At 50.3% G+C, this 24,914-nt stretch overlaps 1 protein-coding gene across 1 annotated transcript in view; it reads right to left on the bottom strand.

Moving 5' to 3' along the window:
* The window catches only part of TTC8 (tetratricopeptide repeat domain 8), a 340,270-nt gene that overhangs the window by 253,421 nt on the left and 61,935 nt on the right, over positions 1-24,914 (bottom strand). Inside the window, exon 3 of the mRNA XM_078660024.1 lies at positions 8,817-8,880. Coding sequence (XP_078516150.1) covers positions 8,817-8,880 — 64 coding nt within the window. The remainder of the gene's footprint in view (positions 1-8,816; positions 8,881-24,914) is intronic.

Genomic DNA, 24,914 nt, shown 5'->3' with positions numbered 1-24,914 from the left:
CAGCTTAGCACCATGAGCCTCTACATAATACCTCACATATTTTCCGTACCCCAGGACTTTCAGACCAGTACAGGTCAGTAGTTCATCCTAGTAGGTATAAACACATGCTGACACTACCTACACAGGTATAGTGCAGCGGCCACGGCACATGACTTCACAGCATAAGACACAGAATTTGGGCGAACGCTTTAATCCCCGACTCCAGCACCACCTCACCTTAGCAGCATCAGACTCTACGCAACACCTTACTAAATTTCCGTAACCCTGCACTTTCAGACCAGTATATATGAGTAATTCGCTTTGCACCCCATGTATATCACACCCTAAACACCCCACTAAGGTTACAGTGCTCCTACCCTCCTCTTTCCTACGTATTTCGCCCTTTTTTCCCCTTACTCTCTTCAACGAAATCACAAAATGGAGGCCAACACTTCCTAGTTCCATGAGACTCTAGACAATACCTCACATATTTTCCGTACTACAGGTCTTTCACACCAGTACGGGTCAGTAGTTCATCCTACTAGGTATAAACACATGCTGACACTGCTTCCACACCTCTATTTCAGCGGCCAGGTCACATGGCTTCACAGTATAAAACACACAGTTTGGGCTCACGCTTTAATCCCCAAGCGCGCACCAGCTCACCTTAGCAATATCTCACACTACCAATACCTCACTTAATTTCCGTAGCCCAGCACTTTCAAACCGGTAGGGGTGAATACTTCGCTTTGCACACCCTCTACAGCACCCCACAGAGGTTCTCTTTACCACTTTTTCCACCCTTTTTTCCCCTTACTCGCTTCAACTGAATCACAAAATGGCGGCAAACACTACCTAGTTGCAACCACTCGCAGCCAATCAGCAGCAAGCTTGTGCTCGTAACGCCTCAGCCAATCAGATGTCAGAATTCCCAAATATCAATATCTGTAAATTTCGATATTTCTCAAAAACTACTGAACGGATTTACACCAAATAAACAAAAGCGTACATTCTAGACCCAGACCCTTTTCCCTACCAAATGTGGTGTAATTCCGTTCACCCGTTCAACCTGTAGCCTTGTCTAAAGTTTCCCATGGAAATTAACATTGAAAAAACACGTTTGGGACCCCCTTTTTTCTCGCCCCGGCCTTGATAAATCACCCCCAAACTTTCAACATAGGAGCTGAGCTCAACAAAGAATTAGTTTTAAAAATGTCGCGAAGATTGGTCAATCGGCGCCAAAGTTATTGGGAATAGAATGTTGCCATTTTCCTATGATGACTAGGTCCCAACTATAACTACCTACTGGCAACCGCCAGTAGGATAGATAGATTAGATAGATTAGATAGATAGATTCCAAACACTCCTCCCGAAAAAGAAGAAGAGGCCACAGACGGGGAAACATGGAGGCATTTTATTCCGAAACTCACTACATGGCAAATGCATTTCGGCATCTTCTTTTTGCCTTCTTCAGTGCCAGAGGTGTTGTGAGGATGCAGGCACCAAATTATCCTAGAATCTGCAACCAAGTATTATCATCTAATGCTTGGTATGGGGAAGTGGGATGTAGTGAAATTTTACCTTTGACTGTAATAACCAACTACCTCTTTGTGAAAAAACTGGATTCTTGATTTGGTGCCCGATTGTTATAGAGTTTCGGCCTGCATCCTGCTTACCTGTGTTATGTACTGGCCTGCTGCCAATTTAAACCAGCAGGAAATACGTACAAACAAAGATGTAAAGCGGCTTAGAAGACTGTTGCCCAATCTGCTCCCAAAAAAGGCAGAGTTTTCGAATGAATGAAAAGGTAACATCAGTAGTGCCTGGGAGCAATTTCGGTTTTTATAAAGTACACTAAACAATTTATGCTAGAACTAGAATCAACATACATTAGTGACAGAAACATAGAATTGAATACTTGCATAGAAAACTACATTCAGAGCCTAAATACAAAACGTGTTGGTTTCACTCTTGTACAGCAATTGCTACACCATACAACCATTTATTAAAAAGCATTGGGTTGGGGGCGTGGCTAAGATGGCGGCCTGACCAGACGTGTTCCGCGAGGCTCCCCAGCCCTGAACCCCACATTGCCCTTTTAAAAGCCTGCAAGCCCCTCAAAACGTGAGCTCTGCAATCGTCTGTGCGGTGCTCTCTGGCGATATTCTTCTGGCTCGCCGGTGTGTGCTGAAACACCGGCTAGAGCCGTGAACACTGCAACGCGGGAGCCAGCCCGGGAGAGACGGCGAAATGGCGGCCGCAAGCAATCGGCGGCTGAGCTGGCTCTGGTGAAGACAGGGGCCTGCTGGATGTCAGCTAGAGCAGCGGACTGCGATCGCCACGGCCGGGACCCGACATGGACAGCCGGGACCCACCACGACCGGTGTGCGGCCGAGGCCGGAGGCAGCGGCGCCCTGGGGAGCCCCAGTGGGCCATCGCAAAAATCGAGGTCCCGGCTTCGGGCCTGATACGCGTGGAGCGGTGAGGCCGAGTCACAGCATCTTCACCCGGCGGAGGCTCGCTCTCTACTGGGAGACGGCGGATCTTGCGGCGGGAGCCCGCTTCGGTGAATGGACGTTGACCCCCGTGGCCCATCGGCGCCTAGAGGTTTGAGACTGGGCGTCGGGGCAGACACTAGCGACTGCCGCGAATATTGAGGCCGGGGCTTCGAACCCGGGAAGGCCTGGCCTCCGGCAGAAAGGAGGCGACATGCAGACACGCTGAGGGTCGGAGCCTGTCGTGAGGGGACACGGACGAACCAGTGAGCATCACGCTCCAGTGGCTGAAGTCGGGGCCGACAGATGAGGAGAGGCACGGTGGGAGCGGTGGTGCCCGGCCACTTGTCACGCAGAGGGACCACCGGGTGAGACTGGGGGCCTACCGTGCACTAAGGGAGAAGCCGGCCCACATCGTGGAAATCCCTGGGGACCACAGAGCTAACTGACCCTCTGGGGGAAACCCATTCATTACGCCCCGCTCCACCAGACGCTGACCGGACCTTCCCTTCAGGATCGGAGGCCGAAGGGACATGGCTAATACAGGGCGCAGGGGAGGCCGCACCATCCGCGACATGTTGGCCAAAAGCGCCACGAAGGGGGAGAAGACTCAGACACCCCCCTCGCCAGCGGCACCAACCAGCACCGGCAGGAGAGCGGTGGGGGCCCCATTACTAAAGCCTTCCTGGAATCGCTATTCAACACTCTGCGAGACGACTTTCAGGCCTTGAAACAAGAGCTGGCCGGGGAACAGCGTGAATTGCACCGAGACGTAGACGGCCTGGGCGAGAGGTTTGCCACGGTGGAGGAAGTGGGCCAGGCCCACAGCGAGGAGGTTGAACTTTTGCAGCAAGAAGTCCTCCGCCTCCGGGAGCAACAGGTAGACCTCCAGGCACATACGGAGGATCTCGAAAATCGCTCTCGGAGGAACAATATACGCGTCCGGGGCGTGCCACTGAAAGCCGAGGGGAACAGCGTCACTTGTTATCTGCAGGCACTATTCAGGGAGATTCTTGGTGAACCTGCTAACTTTGACATTCGCATTGATCGGGCGCGGCGTGCACCTGCCCCTCCGCCGGACATCCTAGCGTATCTCCCTGACTTCCCCTTAAAGGAGCGAATCCTGAAGGAGGCCCGCCAGAAACAACCTCTCCACTTCCAAGGCCATCCTGTGGCCTTGTTCCAGGACCTTTCAGCAATCACCCTTCAGAAGAGGAGGGCTTTCAGGGTGGCCACAACATTCTTGCGGGACAACGGGGTGCCCTACTCCTGGGGTCACCCATTTCGATTGGTCTTTAAATGGAAAGGGGCCCTACACCAAATGCGCTCGCTCCGAGACACTTGTACACTGCTGGGCATAGAACTTGCGGAGGATGAGCTACCGGGAGAGGACTCACCACGACGGTCGCAGGGGGGATCTACGCAGCACCAACGGGGCAGATGGCAACGGGTGCGGCGACGACGCCCTCCCAAGGCGGACCTTAAACCTGATCCGACGACCATGGCCCACGAACAAGCAGCGGCCATTCAAGAGGTGGTCAGAGAAACATCGAGCCTGAACTGAGTCGCTGACTAAAGGGAACTTGCCTACATCGCATTGAATTTGTAGGGCTTGGGGGACGGGCGGGGGGCCAACGGGGCTGCCACTGCCACATACTCCTCCACGTTGAGACTCCACAGGTTTGGACTACGTTCGGATAAACCTGGGACAATGGGTTGCATTTGGGGATTCCTAGTTGGGGTTCGGGTGGGGGGACCGGGGGTTGGTGAGTTGCAGGCTGGGGCTGGAGGGTGGGGGACAGTTGGGGTTGGGTTAGGGGTCGAGGGGTGGGGTCGGGGGAGGGAATCAGTGTGCCGGGGGGCTCCTTGGGCGAGCTCGCTTGCTCTACATACCAGTGTGCCAAAGGGGGTTTGCCAAAGACGGAACCACCATAATCCACATTTGTCTTTTTATGGTCTTGCTTGCTTCTTTAGCTAGTGTCTTCTCTTTGTCCGCCTTTCGATCTGTCTTTACCCATGCGCGGCATTCCGGCTCCCTCACTTCAGGTACCAAGGTATCGAGGGGTCTTACAGTGCCGACTCGCTCACCACATCTCCATTTGCCACAGAAGAGTGCTTCTGATCATGTGACATTCTATTCACCCTCCTTACTATGGCAGACTCTGGGCTGAAAGTACTGACCCTTAATGTGAAGGGATTGAACAACCCTGTCAAGAGAAGGGCTGTGATTTCATACTTGGAGAACTCTGGGGCCGAGATTTGTTTATTACAAGAGACTCACCTTCTACCCAAAGATTGGCACAGGATGCGCTCTCGTGCCTTCCCCCAACAGTTTTTCTCCTCTCTCCCAACGAAGAGGGCTGGGGTGGCCATTCTAGTATCCAGGCGCTTCTGGGGAACAATAGGGGACAAAGCGGGGGAGATTAAGGGCCGCCTCTTAGCTTACACCTTTCTAATAGGAGACCGACACCTGACGATAGGCTCCATCTATGCCCTGAACATGGGACAGGAGGCTTTTTTGAAGGGTGCAGTTTCGGAGTCACTTCAACCATCTAATTCTCTCTTGCTCCAGGGAGGGGACCTCAATCTGGTCATGGACACGAATAAAGATAGGTCAGGGCATCGCTATGGGGACTCAGGCGCTATTACAGCCGCCGGTACGGATTGGTTGCGGGAGAGAGGCCTGGTGGACTTCTGGAGGACCAAGCACCCCAACACGACGCAATTCACCTTCTACTCTCACGTACACCACACATATGCCCGGTTGGACCACTACTTGGGCTCCTCTGAGCTACTCGCGACCCTCGGCGATGTTTGCATAGTGCCCGCGGCCCTCTCGTATCACGACGCGGTGGAGATGTCGCTCACGATCCCTACGCCCCGCCGCCCCCGTGGGACATGGCGACTACGTGAAACCCTCCTGCAGCGACCTGATGTCACCAAGCAGCTTCACAAATGTATCGTTGAGTACTTAGCCATTAATGATGCTTCGGAGACATCGGTGTCAGCTCTGTGGGGTGCCCTGAAATCAGTGGCCCGCGGTGAACTTATTGCAATAGCCGAGGCCGAGGCCAAGGTCCGTAAAGTGAAAAGAGATGACCTCACCGCTCAGGTTTCTGAGCTAGAGAGGGTCCACAGTCGCACCTGCGCCCCACGGGTCTGGAGACTATTGAAGGCAGCTAGGGCCCAGTTAGCCAGCGTAGACATTGACAGGGCGGAATTTGCTGCTCTACGTCTCCGCCATACGTATTACGTTGGGGGTAACAAGACCGGCCGCTTGCTTGCTAGCGCCCTGAAAGCTTAAACCCAACGTTCAAAAATCACTGGCCTTACAGATGACTCGGGCAAAGTCCTCACGGAGGAGACCCAGGTTGCGGAGGCGTTTCGGACCTTTTACGCCTCTCTATACGGGGCCGACGCAGTGTCCCTCGAGGAGGTCGATGCTTATTTAGAGTCGGCGGCGATCACCGAGTTATCTCAAGCAAACGCAGACGCTTTGGATGCTCCCATCCGTCTGGATGAGGTGTTAACCGCTATATTCCGCCTTCGCCCGCTCAAACCTCCAGGGCCGGACGGCTTCTCCGCCGGTTTTTACAAAACCTTTAGTCAGCTGTTGGCTCCTGTCCTCACCCGGCTTTTCAACTCCTTTGAGGGCCCAAGCTCAATCCCCCCGGATATGCTGGCGGCCGAAATAGTTGTGCTACCCAAACCGGGTAAGAAACCCACGCACTGCTCCGCGTTCCGCCCTATCTCGCTGCTCAACCTGGACCTGAAACTCTTTACCGGAATTCTGGCTGCGCGTCTCGGTCCCTGCCTACCTGGGATCTTGGAGCATGACCAATCGGGCTTTGTCCCTAATCGCCAATGCAGCGATAACACCAAACGGGTACTCCATTTGATTGACAAGGCCAATTTCCAGGATTCGGACTCTGCCCTGTTGGCCATCGACGCTGAAAAGGCATTCGATCGAGTCGACTGGACCTACCGACAGCGAGTCTTGACGCGTTTCCGGCTGTGAGACCGCTTTCAGTCCTGGATCGCCAGTTGTTACCATCGCCCCCAAGCTCGTGTCCGCTTGGGTAGCCTCCGATCGAGCCCTTTTGTGATCCAGCGCGGCACGCGGCAGGGGTGCCCCCTCTCACCCCTCCTTTTTGCTTTATACATAGAACCCCTTGTGCAGAAGATCCGGGACAACCCTACTATCCACGGCATCACCTTCGACCGAGAACCTCACACGGTCGGCCTTTACGCCGATGACATAATCGCCGCTCTCGACCACCCAAACCGCTCGGTGCCCACCTTTATGGAGGAGCTGGAATCCTTTGGAGCGGTCTCAGGCTTCAAAATCAATAGGGGGAAATCCCTGATACTGCCCCTGGGCAAGAATGCCCACCCTTGCAGGAATGCACCCGCATATGGGGGCGACTTACAGCTGACCACACAACTCCCGTACTTGGGAGTAACCCTCACTTCCTCGACGGAGTCGACGATAGCTCTCAACTACAGAACCCTCACCTCCCAGATCCGGACCGATCTTACGCGTTGGTCCAAGCAACCTCTCTCCCTACTGGGGCGCGTCGCAGCGGTGAAGATGTCAGTTCTACCAAAGATCCTATACCTCTTCCAAACCCTCCCGGTCCTACGCCCAACTGGCGTCCTTGCGGACCTACAAGCCGCTCTCCACCACTTCATCTGGGAGGGGAAACGGTCGCGCTTACATAAACGGCTGGCATATCGGGGCATAGACTTCTTGCAACCTCTTGCAATATTTCCAGGCCTCCCAACTCCGCTATTTGGTGGAATGGCATAGGCCAGAATCCGAGAAACGGTGGCCATTTCAGGACAGGGCGATGGCCCGAATGCCCCTTTGGAGGATTCCCTTCCTCCTCCGGCAGCATCGGCCGCGATACCTCTTGCAATCACCTATCACTCGCACCGTCATGCGAGTCTGGGACACGGTCGCCGTTAAAAGAGGTTTGACGACCTTCCCCTCCCCCTTTACCCCCCATCCCGGACAACCCGGAGTTCCCGCCGGGTAACGACCCCCACGCCTTTTCGCAATGGCGTGGCACTAACTGCCGATCTGCCGGTGACCTTTTCGATTTGCGGGGCTTTCTCACCCTCTCGGACATCAAACAGAGCCACGACATCACAAATCCTCACCTTTTCCAATATCTCCAACTCCGACACTGGCTCACGAACCCGGTCTACGCCCCTCTCGTTGATCGCCCGATGACGGTCTTTGAGAAATGGCTTATGACAAAAGACTCGGACAGACATCTAATTTCGGACATCTACAAAATGCTCACGCCCCCAGCCACCCTAGGCAAAACAGCGGGTCAGAAACGTTGGGAAGGGGAACTTGGCAGGGCTCTGACACCTAGGGAATGGGGCTATATATACTACAGGGCCTCCCACAGCACACGCAACACTGCAGGTAGGGAAACAGCGGTGTAACTGGCCATGTATTGGCACCTCACCCCTGCCCGGCTCCACAAAGGGAACCCGACCCGTAGCGCATTGTGCTGGAGGGGATGTGGGGAAAAAGGCACCTTGACCCACCTCCTCTGGGACTGCTGTGAAGTTCGGGGCTATTGGAAGACGGTCCTAGACGACATTGACTCTACCTTCGACACCGAAATCCCACGATTCCCCGCCTACACCATCTTGGGCCTACCTAACGCACTCACTTTTCCCCTGAAATCTGCCCGGGGTCGCCAAATGGGAATCTCTATGCAGGCGGCCACGCAACATATCCTATCACTCTGGAGCTCGACCACCAGGCCCACACACGGGATGGCTACATAAAATCTGGTTCACCTTGGGGACGCTACACTTACACACACCACAGCTGCATTTCAGAAGGTCTGGCTACCGCTGCTATCCCTCCTATCCAAGGAGTTTAATAAAATCGCATGCCCCGGATACCTCCGCATTCTGCGACTTACCGAAGCTACGCATGATCCTCCGTGATCTCAGGTATCATTTCAGCACTCACTACCTGAATATTTCTGAGATTGCTTCCTATGAACGGCACACTGGTTGGGGTGGGAGGGAGAGGGGTCGGTTGGGGGCGGTGGTGGGTTACTGGTTTTTGTTCTTACAGTTTTGCTCTCACAACACCTACCATTTGTTGCCTTGGCACTATACCTCTGCTCTGGCATATGTATTTAGCCTATTATTCAATTTACAGAGAAGACGTGTCTGTCTGTCTCGCTAGTAATATATGCCTACTGCTTTTTAATCGCACTGTGATGCCTGTGGTTGCTCTTAAAATCAATAAAACAAATTTGAAGTTAAGAAGCATTGGGTAACCAATAGCAAAAAGGGCAGTGCTCATACCTCACAGCTGGACTGGGCCCACCCACTTGTCCAGTGACAGGGAGCTTCAGGGAAGTTCCAGGACCTACAAAAAAAAAGAAAACACACAAAGCAGTGTTTGAGAATTAATCCAATGCACCAATGTTTGCTGTTGTGATTTAGAAGCGTATTCCCTTAGAGCAGCACAATATCCATGCACAACTACATCACTCTGCGTTCATGGAAAAGGCTGTACAATGCACCACAACAGACGTTTTTGAAAAACAGTGCAATTAGTATGCATCTACAACACAGTGCTAGATGGGCATTATATATATATTCACTGAGATAACCAAAGGTTATAGGGATGTTATAGTTAGGAAACAGAATTAAAAAACCCTTAGAAATTCAGTAAACAATAAAGGTTACAGGGACGTTCTAGTTCTGTTCAGATTTTACACACATAAAACCATAGAAATTTAGCAGTCATAGCTTTTGTTATGTCACAAAACTATAACTCGTGCCCTATGGTAACTATAACTCGAGCCCCCGCCATGCACAGTTTTCTCACCAATAATTTTATTGCAAATGTTGCACTGATATTATCAATAATGTCATAGACGATGACATGACTGATGTAATATGTGGGGTAATTAGCAGTGCACGGCACAAGTTATAGCTTCTTGAAATAACTATAACTGTTAGGTGTGTAAAATCTGAATCTAACTAGGATGTCCCTGTGACCTTTGTTTTTCCAGTAAATTGATATCATTGTTTAATGCTACTTCCTAACAATAACGTCCATGTAACATGTTTTTTTAGTTGTGCATGAGTCTGCAAATGGGTGTGTGAGTGGTTTCTGGGTATGTGAGTGGTTGTATGGCAGTGCGAATGGATGTATGGCTGTGTGAATGGCTGTATGGCTGTGTGAGTGGCTGTATGGCTGTGTGAGTGGCTGTATGGCTGTGTGAGTGGCTGTATGGGTGTGTGAGTGGCTGTATGGGTGCGTGAGTGGCTGTATGGGTGCGTGAGTGGCTGTATGGGTGCGTGAGTGGCTGTATGGGTGCGTGAGTGGCTGTGTGGGTGCGTGAGTGGCTGTGTGGGTGCGTGAGTGGCTGTGAGTGGCTGTGTGGTTGCGTGAGTGGCTGTGTGGGTGCGTGAGTGGCTGTGTGGGTGCGTGAGTGGCTGTGTGGGTGCGTGAGTGGCTGTGTGGGTGCGTGAGTGGCTGTGTGGGTGCGTGAGTGGCTGTGTGGGTGCGTGAGTGGCTGTGTGGGTGCTGAGTGGCTGTGTGGGTGCTGAGTGGCTGTGTGGGTGCGTGAGTGGCTGTGTGGGTGCGTGAGTGGCTGTGTGGGTGCGTGAGTGGCTGTGTGGGTGCGTGAGTGGCTGTGTGGGTGCGTGAGTGGCTGTGTGGGTGCGTGAGTGGCTGTGTGGGTGCGTGAGTGGCTGTGTGGGTGCGTGAGTGGCTGTGTGGGTGCGTGAGTGGGTGCATGAGTGGCTGTGTGGCTGTGTGGGTGCGTGAGTGGCTGTGTGGGTGCGTGAGTGGCTGTGTGGGTGCGTGAGTGGCTGTGTGGGTGCGTGAGTGGCTGTGTGGGTGCGTGAGTGGCTGTGTGGGTGCGTGAGTGGCTGTGTGGGTGCGTGAGTGGCTGTGTGGGTGCGTGAGTGGCTGTGTGGGTGCGTGAGTGGCTGTGTGGGTGCGTGAGTGGCTGTGTGGGTGCGTGAGTGGCTGTGTGGGTGCGTGAGTGGCTGTGTGGGTGCGTGAGTGGGTGCATGAGTGGCTGTGTGGCTGTGTGGGTGCGTGAGTGGCTGTGTGGGTGCGTGAGTGGCTGTGTGGGTGCGTGAGTGGCTGTGTGGGTGCGTGAGTGGCTGTGTGGGTGCGTGAGTGGCTGTGTGGGTGCGTGAGTGGCTGTGTGGGTGCTTGAGTGGCTGTGTGGGTGCGTGAGTGGCTGTGTGGGTGCGTGAGTGGCTGTGTGGGTGCGTGAGTGGCTGTGTGGGTGCGTGAGTGGCTGTGTGGGTGCGTGAGTGGCTGTGTGGGTGCGTGAGTGGCTGTGTGGGTGCGTGAGTGGCTGTGTGGGTGCGTGAGTGGCTGTGTGGGTGCGTGAGTGGCTGTGTGGGTGCGTGAGTGGCTGTGTGGGTGCTGAGTGGCTGTGTGGGTGCTGAGTGGCTGTGTGGGTGCTGAGTGGCTGTGTGGGTGCTGAGTGGCTGTGTGGGTGCTGAGTGGGTGCATGAGTGGCTGTGTGGGTGTGTGAGTGGCTGTGTGGGTGTGTGGGTGTGTGAGTGGGTGTGTGGGTGTGTGAGTGGCTGTGTGGGTGTGCGAGTGGCTGTGTGGGTGTGCGAGTGGTTTGGTTCTATGGGTCTGTGAGTGGCTGTATGGGTGTGTGAGTGGGTATGTGTGAGGGGCTGTGAGGGCCTGTCAGTGGGTCTGTGAGTGATTCTCTGGATCTGCAAGTAGGGATGTGAGTGGCTATTTGGGTGTGAATAGATGTACAAGTAGTTTTCTGGGTCTCTGAATGAATATGTGGCTCTGTGAGTGTGTGTGTCACTAGCTGTATGGGCACTTAGATGTGTGAGTGTCTGAGTGGGTGTGTGAGTGCCTGTTTGAGTCTGAGAGTGGATGTATGAGTGGTTCTCTGGGTCTGAAAGTGGGTGTGTGAGTGGCTGTATGAGTGTGTAAATGGGTGTGAGTGGTTTTGGGGTCTCTGACTGGGTGTGTGAGTGGTTGTGAGGTGTGTATGTACCTGTGTGGGTCTGCGAGTGGGTGTGCGAGTTTTACTCGGAGTGGATGCATCAGTGACTATATGGGTGTGTAGGTGGCTATATGAGTGGCTGCATTTTCTTTACTTGGGGTCTGGATCTGTGGATATATTCTCCCTCTCTCTCTCTCTCTCTCCCTCTCCCTCTCTCTCCCTCCCTCTCTCCCTCCCTCTCTCTCTCTCTCTCTCTCTCCTTATATCTCTATCTCTATCTTTCCCTCCCTCCCTACCTATCTACTTCCCTACCTACAAATATAAAACCATTGGGTGGTTATAGTTAGGACCAAGTTTCCACAGGAAAAGCATTTGTTGTTTTCTTAATAACTTTGGCGCCATTTAACAAATTATCACGGGAAAAAAAATGTTCTTCCCCCCTCCCTTCAGCTCCTTCCTGCAAAGTTGAGGACCGAACCCGGAACACAATTTCCCCATTCATTTCCCCATAGCAAATTTAGACAGAGCAAGAAGTCAAACCGTTAAACAGATTTACAGGAAATTTAGCAGAAAGCTAGATCTTGGTCCAGAAAGTGTGCTTTTTGTGATTTGGTGTAAATCCATTCAGTAGTTTGAGAAATTTAGCCCCCAAAAAATTGCATATTTCACGCCACTAAGAATCTGCAGACCAGACAGATCTCAAGATGAGATCTAATTGGCTGACACCACATCAACAATGATGTGGCAGCAGCCAACTTAAGACTCTGTTCTGGAAAAAAAAGGTAAAAAATACACCTAAGGGAGTAAGGTAGGGATACCCTGGCCCCCTAGGACTTGGTGGGGGGAGGTTCCAGGGCCCACAATATCTTGGGAGGAAGTGGCCCACATATTTCATCATTATCAACTTTATTTCAGTTCAAAGAACCATAAATGCAAAGAAGAGCAAATACCATACTATTAAAAAAAAACAATACATTACAAAATCAATTTGCTGCGATACAGTTGAATAGGCTGATATAAGTTTGAATTCAGATTGCATCCTTTAGCACAAACAATTGGTGGATCCAGTAGAGTACCCCAACAAAATACATGCATACTAAAATCAAGATTCCAGATAACTCAGGACATGTTCTATGACATAATTAATAAGATCACTGTAGCCCAGAGGCGTGGGCCAATATGGTGATCGAGTAGGATGTGTCTCGTGCTCCCTCCGGCCTGACCTTGGCCTAGCCCTGTAAAACCCCAGCATTTTCACTTGCTACAGCCCTGACGAAGCCCTGGGAGACCTTGCGACCTCCCGGTACCGACAGGTGATGGAGGGGCGGTCTTGTTTTAAGCCTTGATAGCACAGAAGAGCTGCGGCCTGGTACTGGGGCCTGGACCACTATGGGCGTACCAACTGGCCGGAGATTGGAGCTGCCCCATCCCTGCTGTCCTGGGAGGAGCCCTGAGTTGACCTAGGGCCCGAGTACACCAGCATGTCCCGGAGGTGTGCCGTGCCCACAATCATAAGCTGCAACAAAGACAGAGGTGGGAGGTCTACTGGTTGCTGTCTTCCTGAAAGGTGCGACCAAAAGCTGCAACGCCGCTGGTCTTCGGGATTGCCTTGTGCCTGGCAGAGATGCTGATGAGAGACAGGGGAGAGGGGAGCACTCACAGAGCTACAGGCTCCCCTCCCGGATGACGGGGGATGCAGAGGCGCTACGGAAACAGGCAGGGAGAGAAAAGGACCAGCCATGAGACAGAGTGATGAGCCTGAAACACACTGGGGCTTGAGTGTGTTGTAAACGAATCTAGGACCCTAGTGTAACTTTTCCCGATTCATGCCCTTATATAGGTATACTTTGCCCTATCCTTATATAGGCATAGAAATCATTACCATATTTGGCCTGAGCCTTACAGCCCAAATACGGCAAGGCTGCTTCCACTAAGTTCGAGACTTCACAACGATTTCTTGGAGAAAGCAGCTAGGATCTTCCCCCTGCTTGAATATTAAGTTATCCAAGAAATCCTGGAGTTTTCTAGGAATGAACCTTTGAGTGACGTTATTAAGTCCAATCATGCGTCAAACTCTGCACCTTCATGGTATAAATATGCCTACATTTGCCCAAACTAACACACGGTGGTTCTTGGAGCAGATCGACTAACTACTTGCCCGACGCCCTGCAGCAGCAAGTGCCGAAGGAAGCCGACCCTCCAGCAGACGCACTGAGAGACGCTGTTTCTTCTCGTGCCGAGAAATCCAGCTCCAGTGTTTCCAGCTTACCCTTGCGGGTATCTGGGAGATCGAGTCCTGAGAGAGAGATACAAGACCTCCTTCATTCTAAACCAAGGTACGGAGCTGATTAGACCCTTAGATAATTCTTGATTAGACTCTTGGCAGATTCTAGGCAAAGAATACTAAACTTAAAACTACTCTTCAACTTATTTCTTCCCTCGTGCTAGGCTTAGGTCATGTACACCGGGGTAGGCGTATTTTAGAAGCACCAGTTGAGTACTTTTAGCCATCTCTTTTATCATTGTATGTATTTTATGCATTTTATCTATTTAAAGCAACTTATGGCTTAGAATCCATATCATGCTTTTGCAGTACTACTTTATAATACGGTTTGTATTATATGCCTTGTACTTTATAACCAGCATTACTATTGTAGCAGTACATTTCTCATGCTTGAGATAGAAAACTGTTCAATAAATACCTTTTATTGAAAACGCCAGTCTCTCTAATTTCTCAGCAACTCTGGTGAAACTAAGTATACACGATTAACTGAGTAAAATAGTTATCTATTGTTTCCACGACTCTGAAGATTGATTTCTTATTCTTGGGAAACAAAGTTGTCATGTTATATGGTTGTCAGGAACTAATCCCTTATTGTACTTTCAAGAAAGTTTCTAGTGACCTCTGAGCTAGCTGGCACACACATAATTAAGTCTAATATATTCGGTAGAGACCTAGTAGACCCTAGTTCTACGTCTGAACTGCAGTATATATTATTCCAATGCGCAGAGCCTATTGGGAATATAGGAACTACACTACAAGTGAGCCTGAGCCCTTGGATGGGGCAGACTGGTCCTCCACTGGGGGCCATACTGTGTACTGAGTACCTGCGTCTCTTTTGTGACGTGGCCCTCCTCCCTGACGACCGGTGGGTGCAGTGGAGTTTTTGGAAAGGGCAGAGAAAGAAAACGCCCAGCCGCAAGACTGAGGTTTGAGCAGTGGGCCAGGAAACGCACCAGCGTTTGAGTGAGCCAGAGCCCACAGACTGGGTGAAATGCCTCTGTTTAAGGCCGTGCTGTGTATTTAGGGCCCGGTCTCCTTTGCGGCCTAGAGCTTTGAAGTGGGGGCAGAGGCTGAGTGGGCCCAGGGAGTCCGGGGTGGCGCCGAAGAGCTGCGGTGCAGTGGAGGCTGCGCTGCCCTACTAAGAGGGGCTGGGGTTGCATTTACTCCGTCAGCAGGACTGCCCTCGGGCCCTGGGCGTGGAATGCTTGAGCGCCTCCTGGAGGAATCTCATCTGGCCTGCTTATCTCCTGAACTGAGCGCTAAATCCCGGCGGAGATCTGTCCCAGTTTATTGCTCGTTGAGGGAAAATGTATAGAGGACTGATCACCCGAGTAGAAACTGGTAGATTGAGAAGGGACCCCTTTTTTCCTTCTTTTTTCTATGCGTATTAAGAGGCACCCCCTCCCCCTCCAACAACAATGACATCAACACGCAATAAATAAAAATCAAGCACCTTAAAAGATATGTTTGCAAAGTCGTCCATCCCTCCGCTTGGAGACTAGTAAGCTGTACCTTGCTGGGCTGCATCACTGGAGATGGGAGATTCTGAAGCGCCAGTCACCCACTCATATTTGGATACTATCTTTTTTTGCTGAGGGATGATCTTCAGGAGATAAGGAGAAACTTAGCTCAGGAGATACAGGCAGCTCGGAAAGATACTGATACTGGGGACAGTCAACACTCTGGAGCAACACAAGACTACTAGAGAGGAGGAAATCAAACAGTTACAGCAAGAAATCATACAACTCACTGATCAACAGCTCGAACTTCAAGCACGCACTGAGAATTTGGAGAACAGGTCCCGGAGAAATAACATCAGAATTTGGGGGCCTCTTCGGGGAGCGAAGGGAGATGTTTTTCATAGCTATGTAATGGCTCTCTATGTTCAAATTCAGGGGACACACAATCTAAGGACTTACGACTGGACACAGTCCATCGGTGGGCCTACCTAGGTCAGGTGATTCTCGCCCCAATTGACATCTTGGCATGTGTGCACGACTTCCCCCTTAAGGAAATGATATTACGCAAGGCGAGAGACTCTCAGCCGGAGCAGTTTTGGGGCGATACACTACATTTCTTCCAAGACTTATCTGCAATAACGCTCCAGAAAAGGCAATAGTTTAGGCCAGTGACATCCTTTCTAAGAGACAAAAGCATTCCATACTCCTAGGGACACCCCATTTGTATAATTTTTCGATGGGAAGGGAAGTTGTATTAGATTTGCTCTCTCGGGAGGCTACTGAACTGCTAAAAGATCAAAAGTGATGGCTCTGCCTCAACAGATTGAACCGCTGCAGGGAGGAGAACCAATAAAAGCCTGTGGTTTCCAGACCAGACTATGCTACAATGAAAGAGAGAGAGACAGGCAGTGTTGGAGAAGCTAACCAAGGGGCTGTCTTCTCCGGATCCTTCAAATGTTGCCGGGCAGGCAAACAGCAATATTTTCTTTTTGTAATACGGGTGTTAGGATGGGGTCCGGTGGGTAGGGGGCAGTGGGAATCGTTGAAGGGATCAATGGCCACCATGGACCCTCTACATCTACTGTCCACTGTGGTACTGCCGAAGATGTTTGGTGGCTGGTTTCTTTCAGGGACGTTGTCTTTTTTCCTGTTCATTTTCTTTTGAGGGGGGGGGGGTCTTGTTGCAAGGCCACTCACTTAGATGAAATTGCTAATTCATATTGAAGACATCTTTAGCCAGGTGGGTCACTCTTATGAGCATTTCAAGCGGGTCGGGTAGGGATGCTGGATAGTCAAAGTACAGCATGAAAAGCTAATGCCATGGTATGCCTCGCGATAATCTAGGGGTAGTCACTCTTAATGTTAAGGGGCTGACAACCTCGTTAAAAGTAGGGCCATTCTCTTACATAGAGCAGACAAAATCAGATCTCGGCTTGCTTCAGGAAACACATTTACTAGCGAGGGATTGGCACCGGCTTAAGACCAGGACTTTTCCACATCAGCATTTTCCTTCCATGGCAAGTTAGTTGGGTGTGGTTGCAATATTGGTATCCCACTCTTTCAGATAAAGGATAGGTTCCATGGTTGCTGAAATCAGGGGCCGCCTCCTTGTTCACAGGATACATATAGGGTCACACACTCTTGTCCTGGGCTCTCTGTATGCCCCCAATGAGAAGCAGGAACAGTTCATTTGCAGAGATGTGGCAGACACATTGTCAGCGAAAAATCAATGGGTATTGATCGGGGCGATTATAACTTGGTGTTTGATAACGAAAAAGACCGTTATGTTTCTAGAGAGGGTGGGGCAAAAGCAGTCTCTTCGGATGGGGCTCTCTGGTTGATGGAGATGGGCTTGGTAGATCTGTGGCAGGGCTGTCACCCAATGGCAAGGGATTCAATCTTTTATTCCCATGCATGTAAGTCTTATGCCCGATTGAATTATTTCTTGGGTTCCTTTGAGGTTCAGGGGGCAGTTACATGAGTAGAAATTGACTTGAGGTCACTTTCGGACCATTCTGTCATTTCTCTGGACTCGAGGGTGTCTAGTATTGATGGCACGGCACGGTCGTGGCAGTTGCACGGCATGGTTGTAGCAGTTGCGAGAGACCCTCCTTCGTAGACCCACTATAGTAGAAAAAATTTGTAAGGCAATATTAGATTACCTTAGTGTTAACGATATCCCTGAGGTTTCAGTCACAATGGTTTCAGACACATTAAAAGTAGTGATCAGAGGTGAATTTATCGCTATAGTGGTGGTAGATATTACATTACGGAAAGAGAAACAAATACAACTCCAGGAACAAGTAAAAGAGTTAGAACAGATTCAACAAAGCACTAGGGCCCTCAGAATATTGCGCCAATTGGAAGCTGCATGGAAACAGCTAGCGGGTGTTGATCTTGACGAAGCAGAATACTGTCTGCTTCGCCTTAAACATACCTTCTATGTGGGAGGGAATAAGTGTGGAAGGTTGTCAGCCAACAGACAGAGTCCAAAGCAAAGTTACAGGTGTTACATCTTTGTAAGCTTCTCATTTCAGGGAATTCTACGCTGATCTCTATATAGCACTGGCCTTACTGTCAGAGAATCAAGCTCATTACTTGCGTCACGTGAATATCGCTGGCCTGAGGAAGGACCAGACCTCAGGCTAGAACAACCAATTTGAATTGAAGAAGTTATAACTGCTATCTCGAGACAGAAGCACCTCGAAATCCCAAGCCCGGATGTCTTCTCTGCATTGTTTTGGTGCCCTGCTGGTTCCCCTTCTCACCAGGGTCTTAACTCTTTTACGGACCCCACCATGATCCGGATTTCGATGCTAGATGACTATTATGGGAAACATCCTTTACAACGCAACTTTTACCACGCAGTGCTTTTACATCGCAACTTTTACAACGCAAACCATTAGAACGCATTGCGCTGCGGGGCGCTCTAGGATAGGGAATAGATTTAATTTACTATCCAACACCTTCCCTACTATCCACGGGGACTGGAGTTGGAATAGTAAATTAAACTATTCACTATCCAGAACCCCAAAGCGCTATGCGTTGTAATGGTATGCGTTGTAAAAAATGCGATGTAAAAGCATGCGTCGTAAAAGCATGCGTTGTAATGTCATACATCCCTCTATTATAGTCATCGCTAAGACTGGCAAGGACACATGGCACTGCAGGTCATATAGGCATATTTCGTTGCTTAACGTTGATGTTAGGCTTTTCACTAGCGTTTTGGCTGCTCGTCTTTCCCCATTGATGCCTGAATTAGTGGCCCCAGATCAAGCCGGTTTTATCCCATAGGGACAATGAGCGGATAACACAAAAAAAATCCTGCACCTCATAGAAAAGGCTCACCAGTCCCAGAGGGAAGCTATGCTCTTTTCCGTCGATGCTGAGAAGGCATTCGACCGTGTTCACTGGCCATATCTGACAGAGGTATTAACGCATTTTGGCTTTGGAGAGAGATTTAGGGCCTGGGTGCTGAGCAATTAAGGGGAACCACAGGCCTCGATGGGAGTTAATGGGAGAAGCTATGCCCAGTTTCCCATTCCACAGTGCACACGGCAGGGATGTCCCTTTTCACCTTTGCTATTCGCTCTCTATATGGAGCCTTTCACCCAAAGGGTTAGGGGTCATCCCAGTATAACTGGAGTGCGTTTTGGGGTGAGGAGCATGTCATTACATTATATTCTGATGATGTTCTTGTGGCCATTGATAATCCTAGAGAAGCCTTTCCACCTTTTTTAGAGGAACTGATGTAATTAGGCAAAGCTTTGGGCGTTCATATCAATCTGAATAAATCGCAGGCCAGGAGCCTGTCGGTGTTGTCCGAGTCCATGGCCCATATCGCCCAGAGTAACTCGATACCGTGGACACCTGGTCCCATTCCCTACCTTGGCATACAGTTGGCATCTACATTAGAAGAAATTAGGACTCTTAATTATTGCAACCTTGCCAGGCAAATTCGAGCCGACCTGGCCCATTCGCAGCTCTATCCTCTCTCTCTAATGGGCTGAATCGCAGCGTTGAAGATGGTGCTGCTTCCTACAATTCTTTTTCTCTTTCCGACCCTACCTCTTCAGCCACCTCTGGGGATGATAAAATCCTGGCAAATGGCACTACAGCGTTTTGTCTGGACTGATGGACAGCCCCATATGTGAAGGGAGTTGAGTTAGTGACCCTGGAGGGGGGGGTGAAGAATTGGGCATTCCAAGCCTACTTCATTACTAATATGAGACAAAGCTTCGATATTTGGTTGAATGGTTTCGGACAGCATCTGAGAAACTCTGGTTATTCATGGACAAGGCAGTGGCGGGAACCCCAGTGCGGAGGACAGCATTCTTGCTCCGTGTTCACCGTCCACCCATTCTCAATCTGTCCCCAATAACTAGATCGGCCTTGAGGGTGTGGGATACTCAAGCGGTCCGATGGGACCTCTCGTCATTTCCATTTCCCCTTATCCCTGTAGTCGGTAACCCAGATTTTTCACAGAGTCTTAATCAAGTGGCCTTCCGTGTATGGGAGGAGGAGGGTTGCCGTTCTGTTGGACATTTCTTTGATGTTGAAGGGCCAATATCCTTATATAGGTTATGCCAAGACTATGCCATTCCTGAGACGGAGAGATTTTATTTTCTGCGGATGAGGCATTGGCTTACGCACCCCTTCTGTCAGGGAAGCTGCACAGAGGCATCTAACGAGGTAAGAAAAGTAGTACCTCACCAAAGATACGGACAAACATTTAATTACGTAACTGTGGACTATATTACTCCATCAGGCCCCCGAATCTAAGTTCGCAGCTCAGGTCAGATGGGAATCGGAACTGGGCAGACAGCTCACCCCCAAGGATTGGCAGGATATATATACTATATGGCAAGGCATATGGTTAGCAATACAGCCAGCAGGGAAAATTCCCTTAAAATTGTCACTTATTGGTATCGGACTGCTGTCCACTTGCATTGAGGTATCCTGGAGTGTAGCGCAGAATGCTGGAGGGGATGTGGCGCACCTGGGACCCTCTTGCACATTCTTTGGGATTGTCCTCAGCTAGCCCAATTTTGGAGCAAGATTTTAAATGACATTGATATTTATTTACAATACAAACTAAATTACATATATTTCCAGCATACACTATTTTAGGTCTCCCTAATACACTTACATTTCCACTTAAATCCCGCATGGGCCGTCAATGGGTCTATCACTGGGGGCAGCACATTGGATGATTATGGCAAATTGGGGAACTGCTAGGACCGAAATCGTCAGGGTTGGCTTCACGGTGTGGCATTTGTTGGAGAGGCTCACTTGGACGTTCAAAAATAAGGGTGATTCTTATTGAGAAATCTGGAGGCCTGTCATCTCACTCCTTTCTCAGGATTTCAAGTAACTGACTTGCCCTAGGTATCTCAGACTGCTCCGCTTTACTGAACCAGCATCTACTTTACCAGTGAAGGTCCCACCTTTGTAATTTCTTTTATGCATGCTGTCATCACTAATATCTTGGAGTGTGTGTTAAGTGCCTGAGAGGGGGGGGAATGGGGTGATTGGTGGGGTGTTGGGTTTCATTTAAAAGTTTCACTTGCTATATGAGGAGTAACACTTCGGTGCTGCCTCACTTATGCTATTTCTTTGTATTTTTTTATAAGCAACAATTAAAACAAATTTAAACCTAGCAATCACTGCAACATTTGCAGAGGCATCATTGATGATAAAAGGTTGCATGGGGAGGGTGCAAGCTCAAGTTACTTTAGGGCACGAGTTATAGTTACCGTGGATAACTAGAACTGGTGAAATTCAAATATCTTCAGTGCTGAAAGCGCTATATATTTTTAAATTTTTTAAAAACATTTTATTGGGTGAGTAAATGGGTTACACAGCTTCTTGCCTACAACCAGTCGTGTGGCCGGCAGCGCTTACGAACAGTGTGTATCATCAGTAGCAAAGGAAGATAGTCCGAATTTTCTAACACAGCAAGCCGCCTACAACCTCTCAGGGCCGGCCGCGTCTCAACGTTTAAGCATTTCTGAAATATACGTGTGCATGATGGAACCCACAACAAAGTGAAAAAGGTGCAGTGGTCACAGTGGTTCTCTTGTTAACCCGGGTCAAATAATAACATTCAGCAAGTAATAGCTAAGCGGCCATTACACAATAATTCTCATATCATTGTACATGTAAGTATAATTCAAGGCAAGCATGAGAATACAAAAAGGCATAAGGGGGCTGACTAGGGGCTCCCTCCCCTTGATATGATCCTCCGGGGTTCTGCAGGACATAGGGGTTGTTGGTCAGGAAACATGTACAGGAAGGCCACTCTAAGAGCTTAGTACCACCAAAAGACAGGTCTTCCACCTAAGTATTAGCAATAGGTTGGTCGTCTGCCTCAGCGCGGGACAATAGATAAGCTGCAAATGGCGCCCATATGTCCCTGGGTCGAGAGTTGGTAGGGAGAAGTTCAGCATAAAGGGTGAGGTGATCTTGGCAGTGTATCATGTCTGCAAGCCAGTTCTTAAATTTCGGTGCTCTCCCCCTACCCCATCTGCAGGCTATGCGGCGCTTGCCCATCAATAGAGCAAGGGCCACGAATCTGCGGTGCGCTGTGGGGACATGCTGAACATAGCTCAGTAATGCGGTCAATGGGGTAGCCTCAAGGCTTGTATTGATCATCTGGGTAAGGGCTGCAAAGACTTGTTCCCAGTACTCGGAGACGGTGGGGCAGTCCCAGGCCAAATGCAAGAAATCACCTGCGGCGCGCGGCATCTATCGCAGTGGTCAGTGTCACGCAGTTGGTGTCTGTGCATGCTAACCGGGGTGCAATACAATCTATGTAGATATTTATAATGTATTATCCAAAACCGACTGCTGGCAGATACTCGTTAAGTGTGTGAGCAGCAGTATTCCCACTGTTCTTCTGTTATGGGTGTGCCCAGTTCAACCTCCCATTTAGTTCGAGATGGCGAGTCCAGTGTCACAGGTCTAGTGTGTATGGCCCGGTAGATGAGTGACACCAATCGCCTAGGTGAGGGTTGCTGTAGTACAGCGTGAAGTGGTGGAAGCAATGGGGGCTCGGCAGGAAAGTCAGTGTGAAGCGCCCTCATTCCCTGTTTGAGTCTAATATACAGAAAGCGGTCTAATAGAGTATGGTGTACGCCCTTGAACAAGTCGCTTGAGTCCCTGAACGCACCATTCGTGTAGAGGTTCCCCATAATGGAATGGATAGTCGTTGCTGCAGCCTGTGGAAGACTGCCTCCCGTAGCAGCGGCATGTCCGGGTGATAGGCCAGAGGAAGCAACGGCGAATACCATAGGGGGAGATCGAACAGGCTCTTTATTCGTTGCCATGCTGTGATTGTGGCATTCACTGTGGTCTGGGGGCGTTCGAGCATTCAGATTCTTATAGACTGCTCCTTCTATCGGGATAGGGTGTAGCAGCCAGTGTTCAGCCGCAAGCTGTGGCATGTACTTGGGCTGTCGAATCCAATAGTATATGTAATGTGCCTAGGCGCTAAGATAATAAAGGTCAAAGTCAGGAATGCCGAATCCACCCGCTGCATAAGGTTTAATTAGCGTGGACCACTTCAGTCTAGCTCTTTTACCGCCCCATACCAGTCTGCCCAGTTCGGATCTGAGGGATGTAAAAAAATGTCTCCCAGGAAAGTAGGGAATATTTAGGAACAGGTACAATAATTGTGGTAGAACCACCATTTTGATCAATGAGGCCCTCCCAGCCATAGAGAGCGAGAATGTAATCCAGCGGTCAATTTTATCCGTAAGGCGTGAGCTTGCTACACCATAATTAAGACGCATGAGTTCTTCCTTGTCCCTGGTGATTTTGATGCCCAAGTAGCACAAGTCTCCGTCACACCATTGCAATGGGGAGTCCAGGGGGAAACGCGTCACCGATTCTGCGAGCGGAAAGAAGCAGGACTTACTCCAGTTTATGTGGACACCCGACAGATGACCAAATGTCACAAACTCTCTAAGTAGGGTGTTCAGGTTATGCTGTGGGTCTCTAACATACAAGGTAATATCGTCGGCATACATGGATATTAATATTTGCCTCATGTTACAGCGGAGAGCCAGATCATTGTGGCGTTGTCGTAGGCGGGCAGCCAAAGGTTCTGTGGCGATAGCAAATAAGAGTGGGGACAACGGGCACCCCTGTGGCGTGCCCCTGGTAATCAAAAAAGTTTGTGAGATCTGGCCATTGATCAGTATTCTCGCACCTGGTTGGTGATATAGTAAGCGTATCCACGATAAGAACAGGGGGGGGGGAGCCCATTCGGTGCATTATCCCAAAAAGGAATGGCCACTCAAGCGAGTCAAAAGCTTTTGTTGCATCTAGAAAGACCGCTGCGAGGGGTAGCTCAGGGGACACGTTGTGCAGTACTGTGAATAGGGTTCTCAGGTTGTGGGAGGTGGATCTACCAGGGACAAATCCGGATTGATCTAGCAATATCAAATGTTCCAACAAGAGACTAACTCGGTTGGCGAGGAGTTTGGCCAAGATTTTGGCGTCGCAATTGAGGAGTGAAAGGGGTCTATAGGACTTACACAAATGAGCAGGCTTGTCCGGTTTTAACAATGAGATTATGAGTGCTTCCCTCATAGAGGCAGGCAGGGATGCCACTTCCAGTGATTCTTCATATACTTCTCGTAGAATGGGTGCCATTAAATCTATATAGGTTTTGTAAAATTCAAGGGGCATGCCATCCATACCCGCAGCCCTACCCGACTGAAGGCCCATTATGGCTTCCCGCACTTCATCTAGTTCAAAGGGAGCGCACAGGAAAGTGCGATGTACCTCACTTAGCCAACCTAGCGCAATATCTCCCAGGTAGGCGTCTAGATCTAAGTCTGCAGAGCCGGAGGTAGTGTATAAAGCTACGTAATGGTCAGTAAACTCTCCGAGTATGCTCGCAGTGTCGCAGTGGCATGTCCCATCCTGACCCTCTACTTCCAATACAAAACCAGAGTTTCAAAGGACATCGGATCGTGTCCGCTAGCGCCTTACCAGGGCGTTCTCCTTCGCCATACCGGCGGGCCTGCCAATGTTTCCCCCTAAAACGCACTTCTCTTTGTGCCTCTTCCATGTATTCATTAAGCAGGGTCCTAAATTTCTCCTGCGTTTCACCATTTGGTGTGCTCCTGAGCTTATCCTCCAGTGTCCGCAGTTCTTGTTCCAGCCTAGACAAAGTGTTCAGGATATCCGTAAAGGATCCCTGCCCCCTGAAAGCGCTATATATTTAAATTGATAATTTCACCTAACTAAAATGTAAACACCGCCAACAAGTGCTTGCATTATTTAAGCCAGAAAGCACTGGAAAAACAGAGCACTAAGACTGGCTGCGGTCAGGTCAGAATGGGGAAGAGAAGGAAACATGCAGAGTGCATCAGCTCCTCCTTGTCCCGCCAGAATTACCAATCCTGCACAGTCGCGGCCGGCCTGGCTCAAGGAAGGGGGGTGGCAGGCGCAGGGTGGGGGGCAGGCGCAGGGTGGGGGGCAGGCGCAGGGTGGGGGGCAGGCGCAGGGCGGGTCAGACATGGGATGGGACGGGGCAGGGGAGTAGTCGCGAGGAGAGAGGGGTTCAATAATAAAAAATAAAAAAATTAAAACCTACCTTTCTGCCGGTCGGGGTTCTGCGTCTTAACTGCTCCTGCCTCTGGCAGGAACAGGAAGCAGGCAGGCAGTCTCCCTCCCCTAAGCCAATCACAATGCTCCAGTG

This window comes from Lissotriton helveticus, chromosome 9 (genome assembly GCF_964261635.1).
Source record: "Lissotriton helveticus chromosome 9, aLisHel1.1, whole genome shotgun sequence".
NCBI lineage: Eukaryota > Metazoa > Chordata > Amphibia > Caudata > Salamandridae > Lissotriton > Lissotriton helveticus.
The sequence above is the reverse complement of the archived record's forward strand: the minus strand, read 5'-3'. Positions and strand labels throughout refer to the sequence as shown.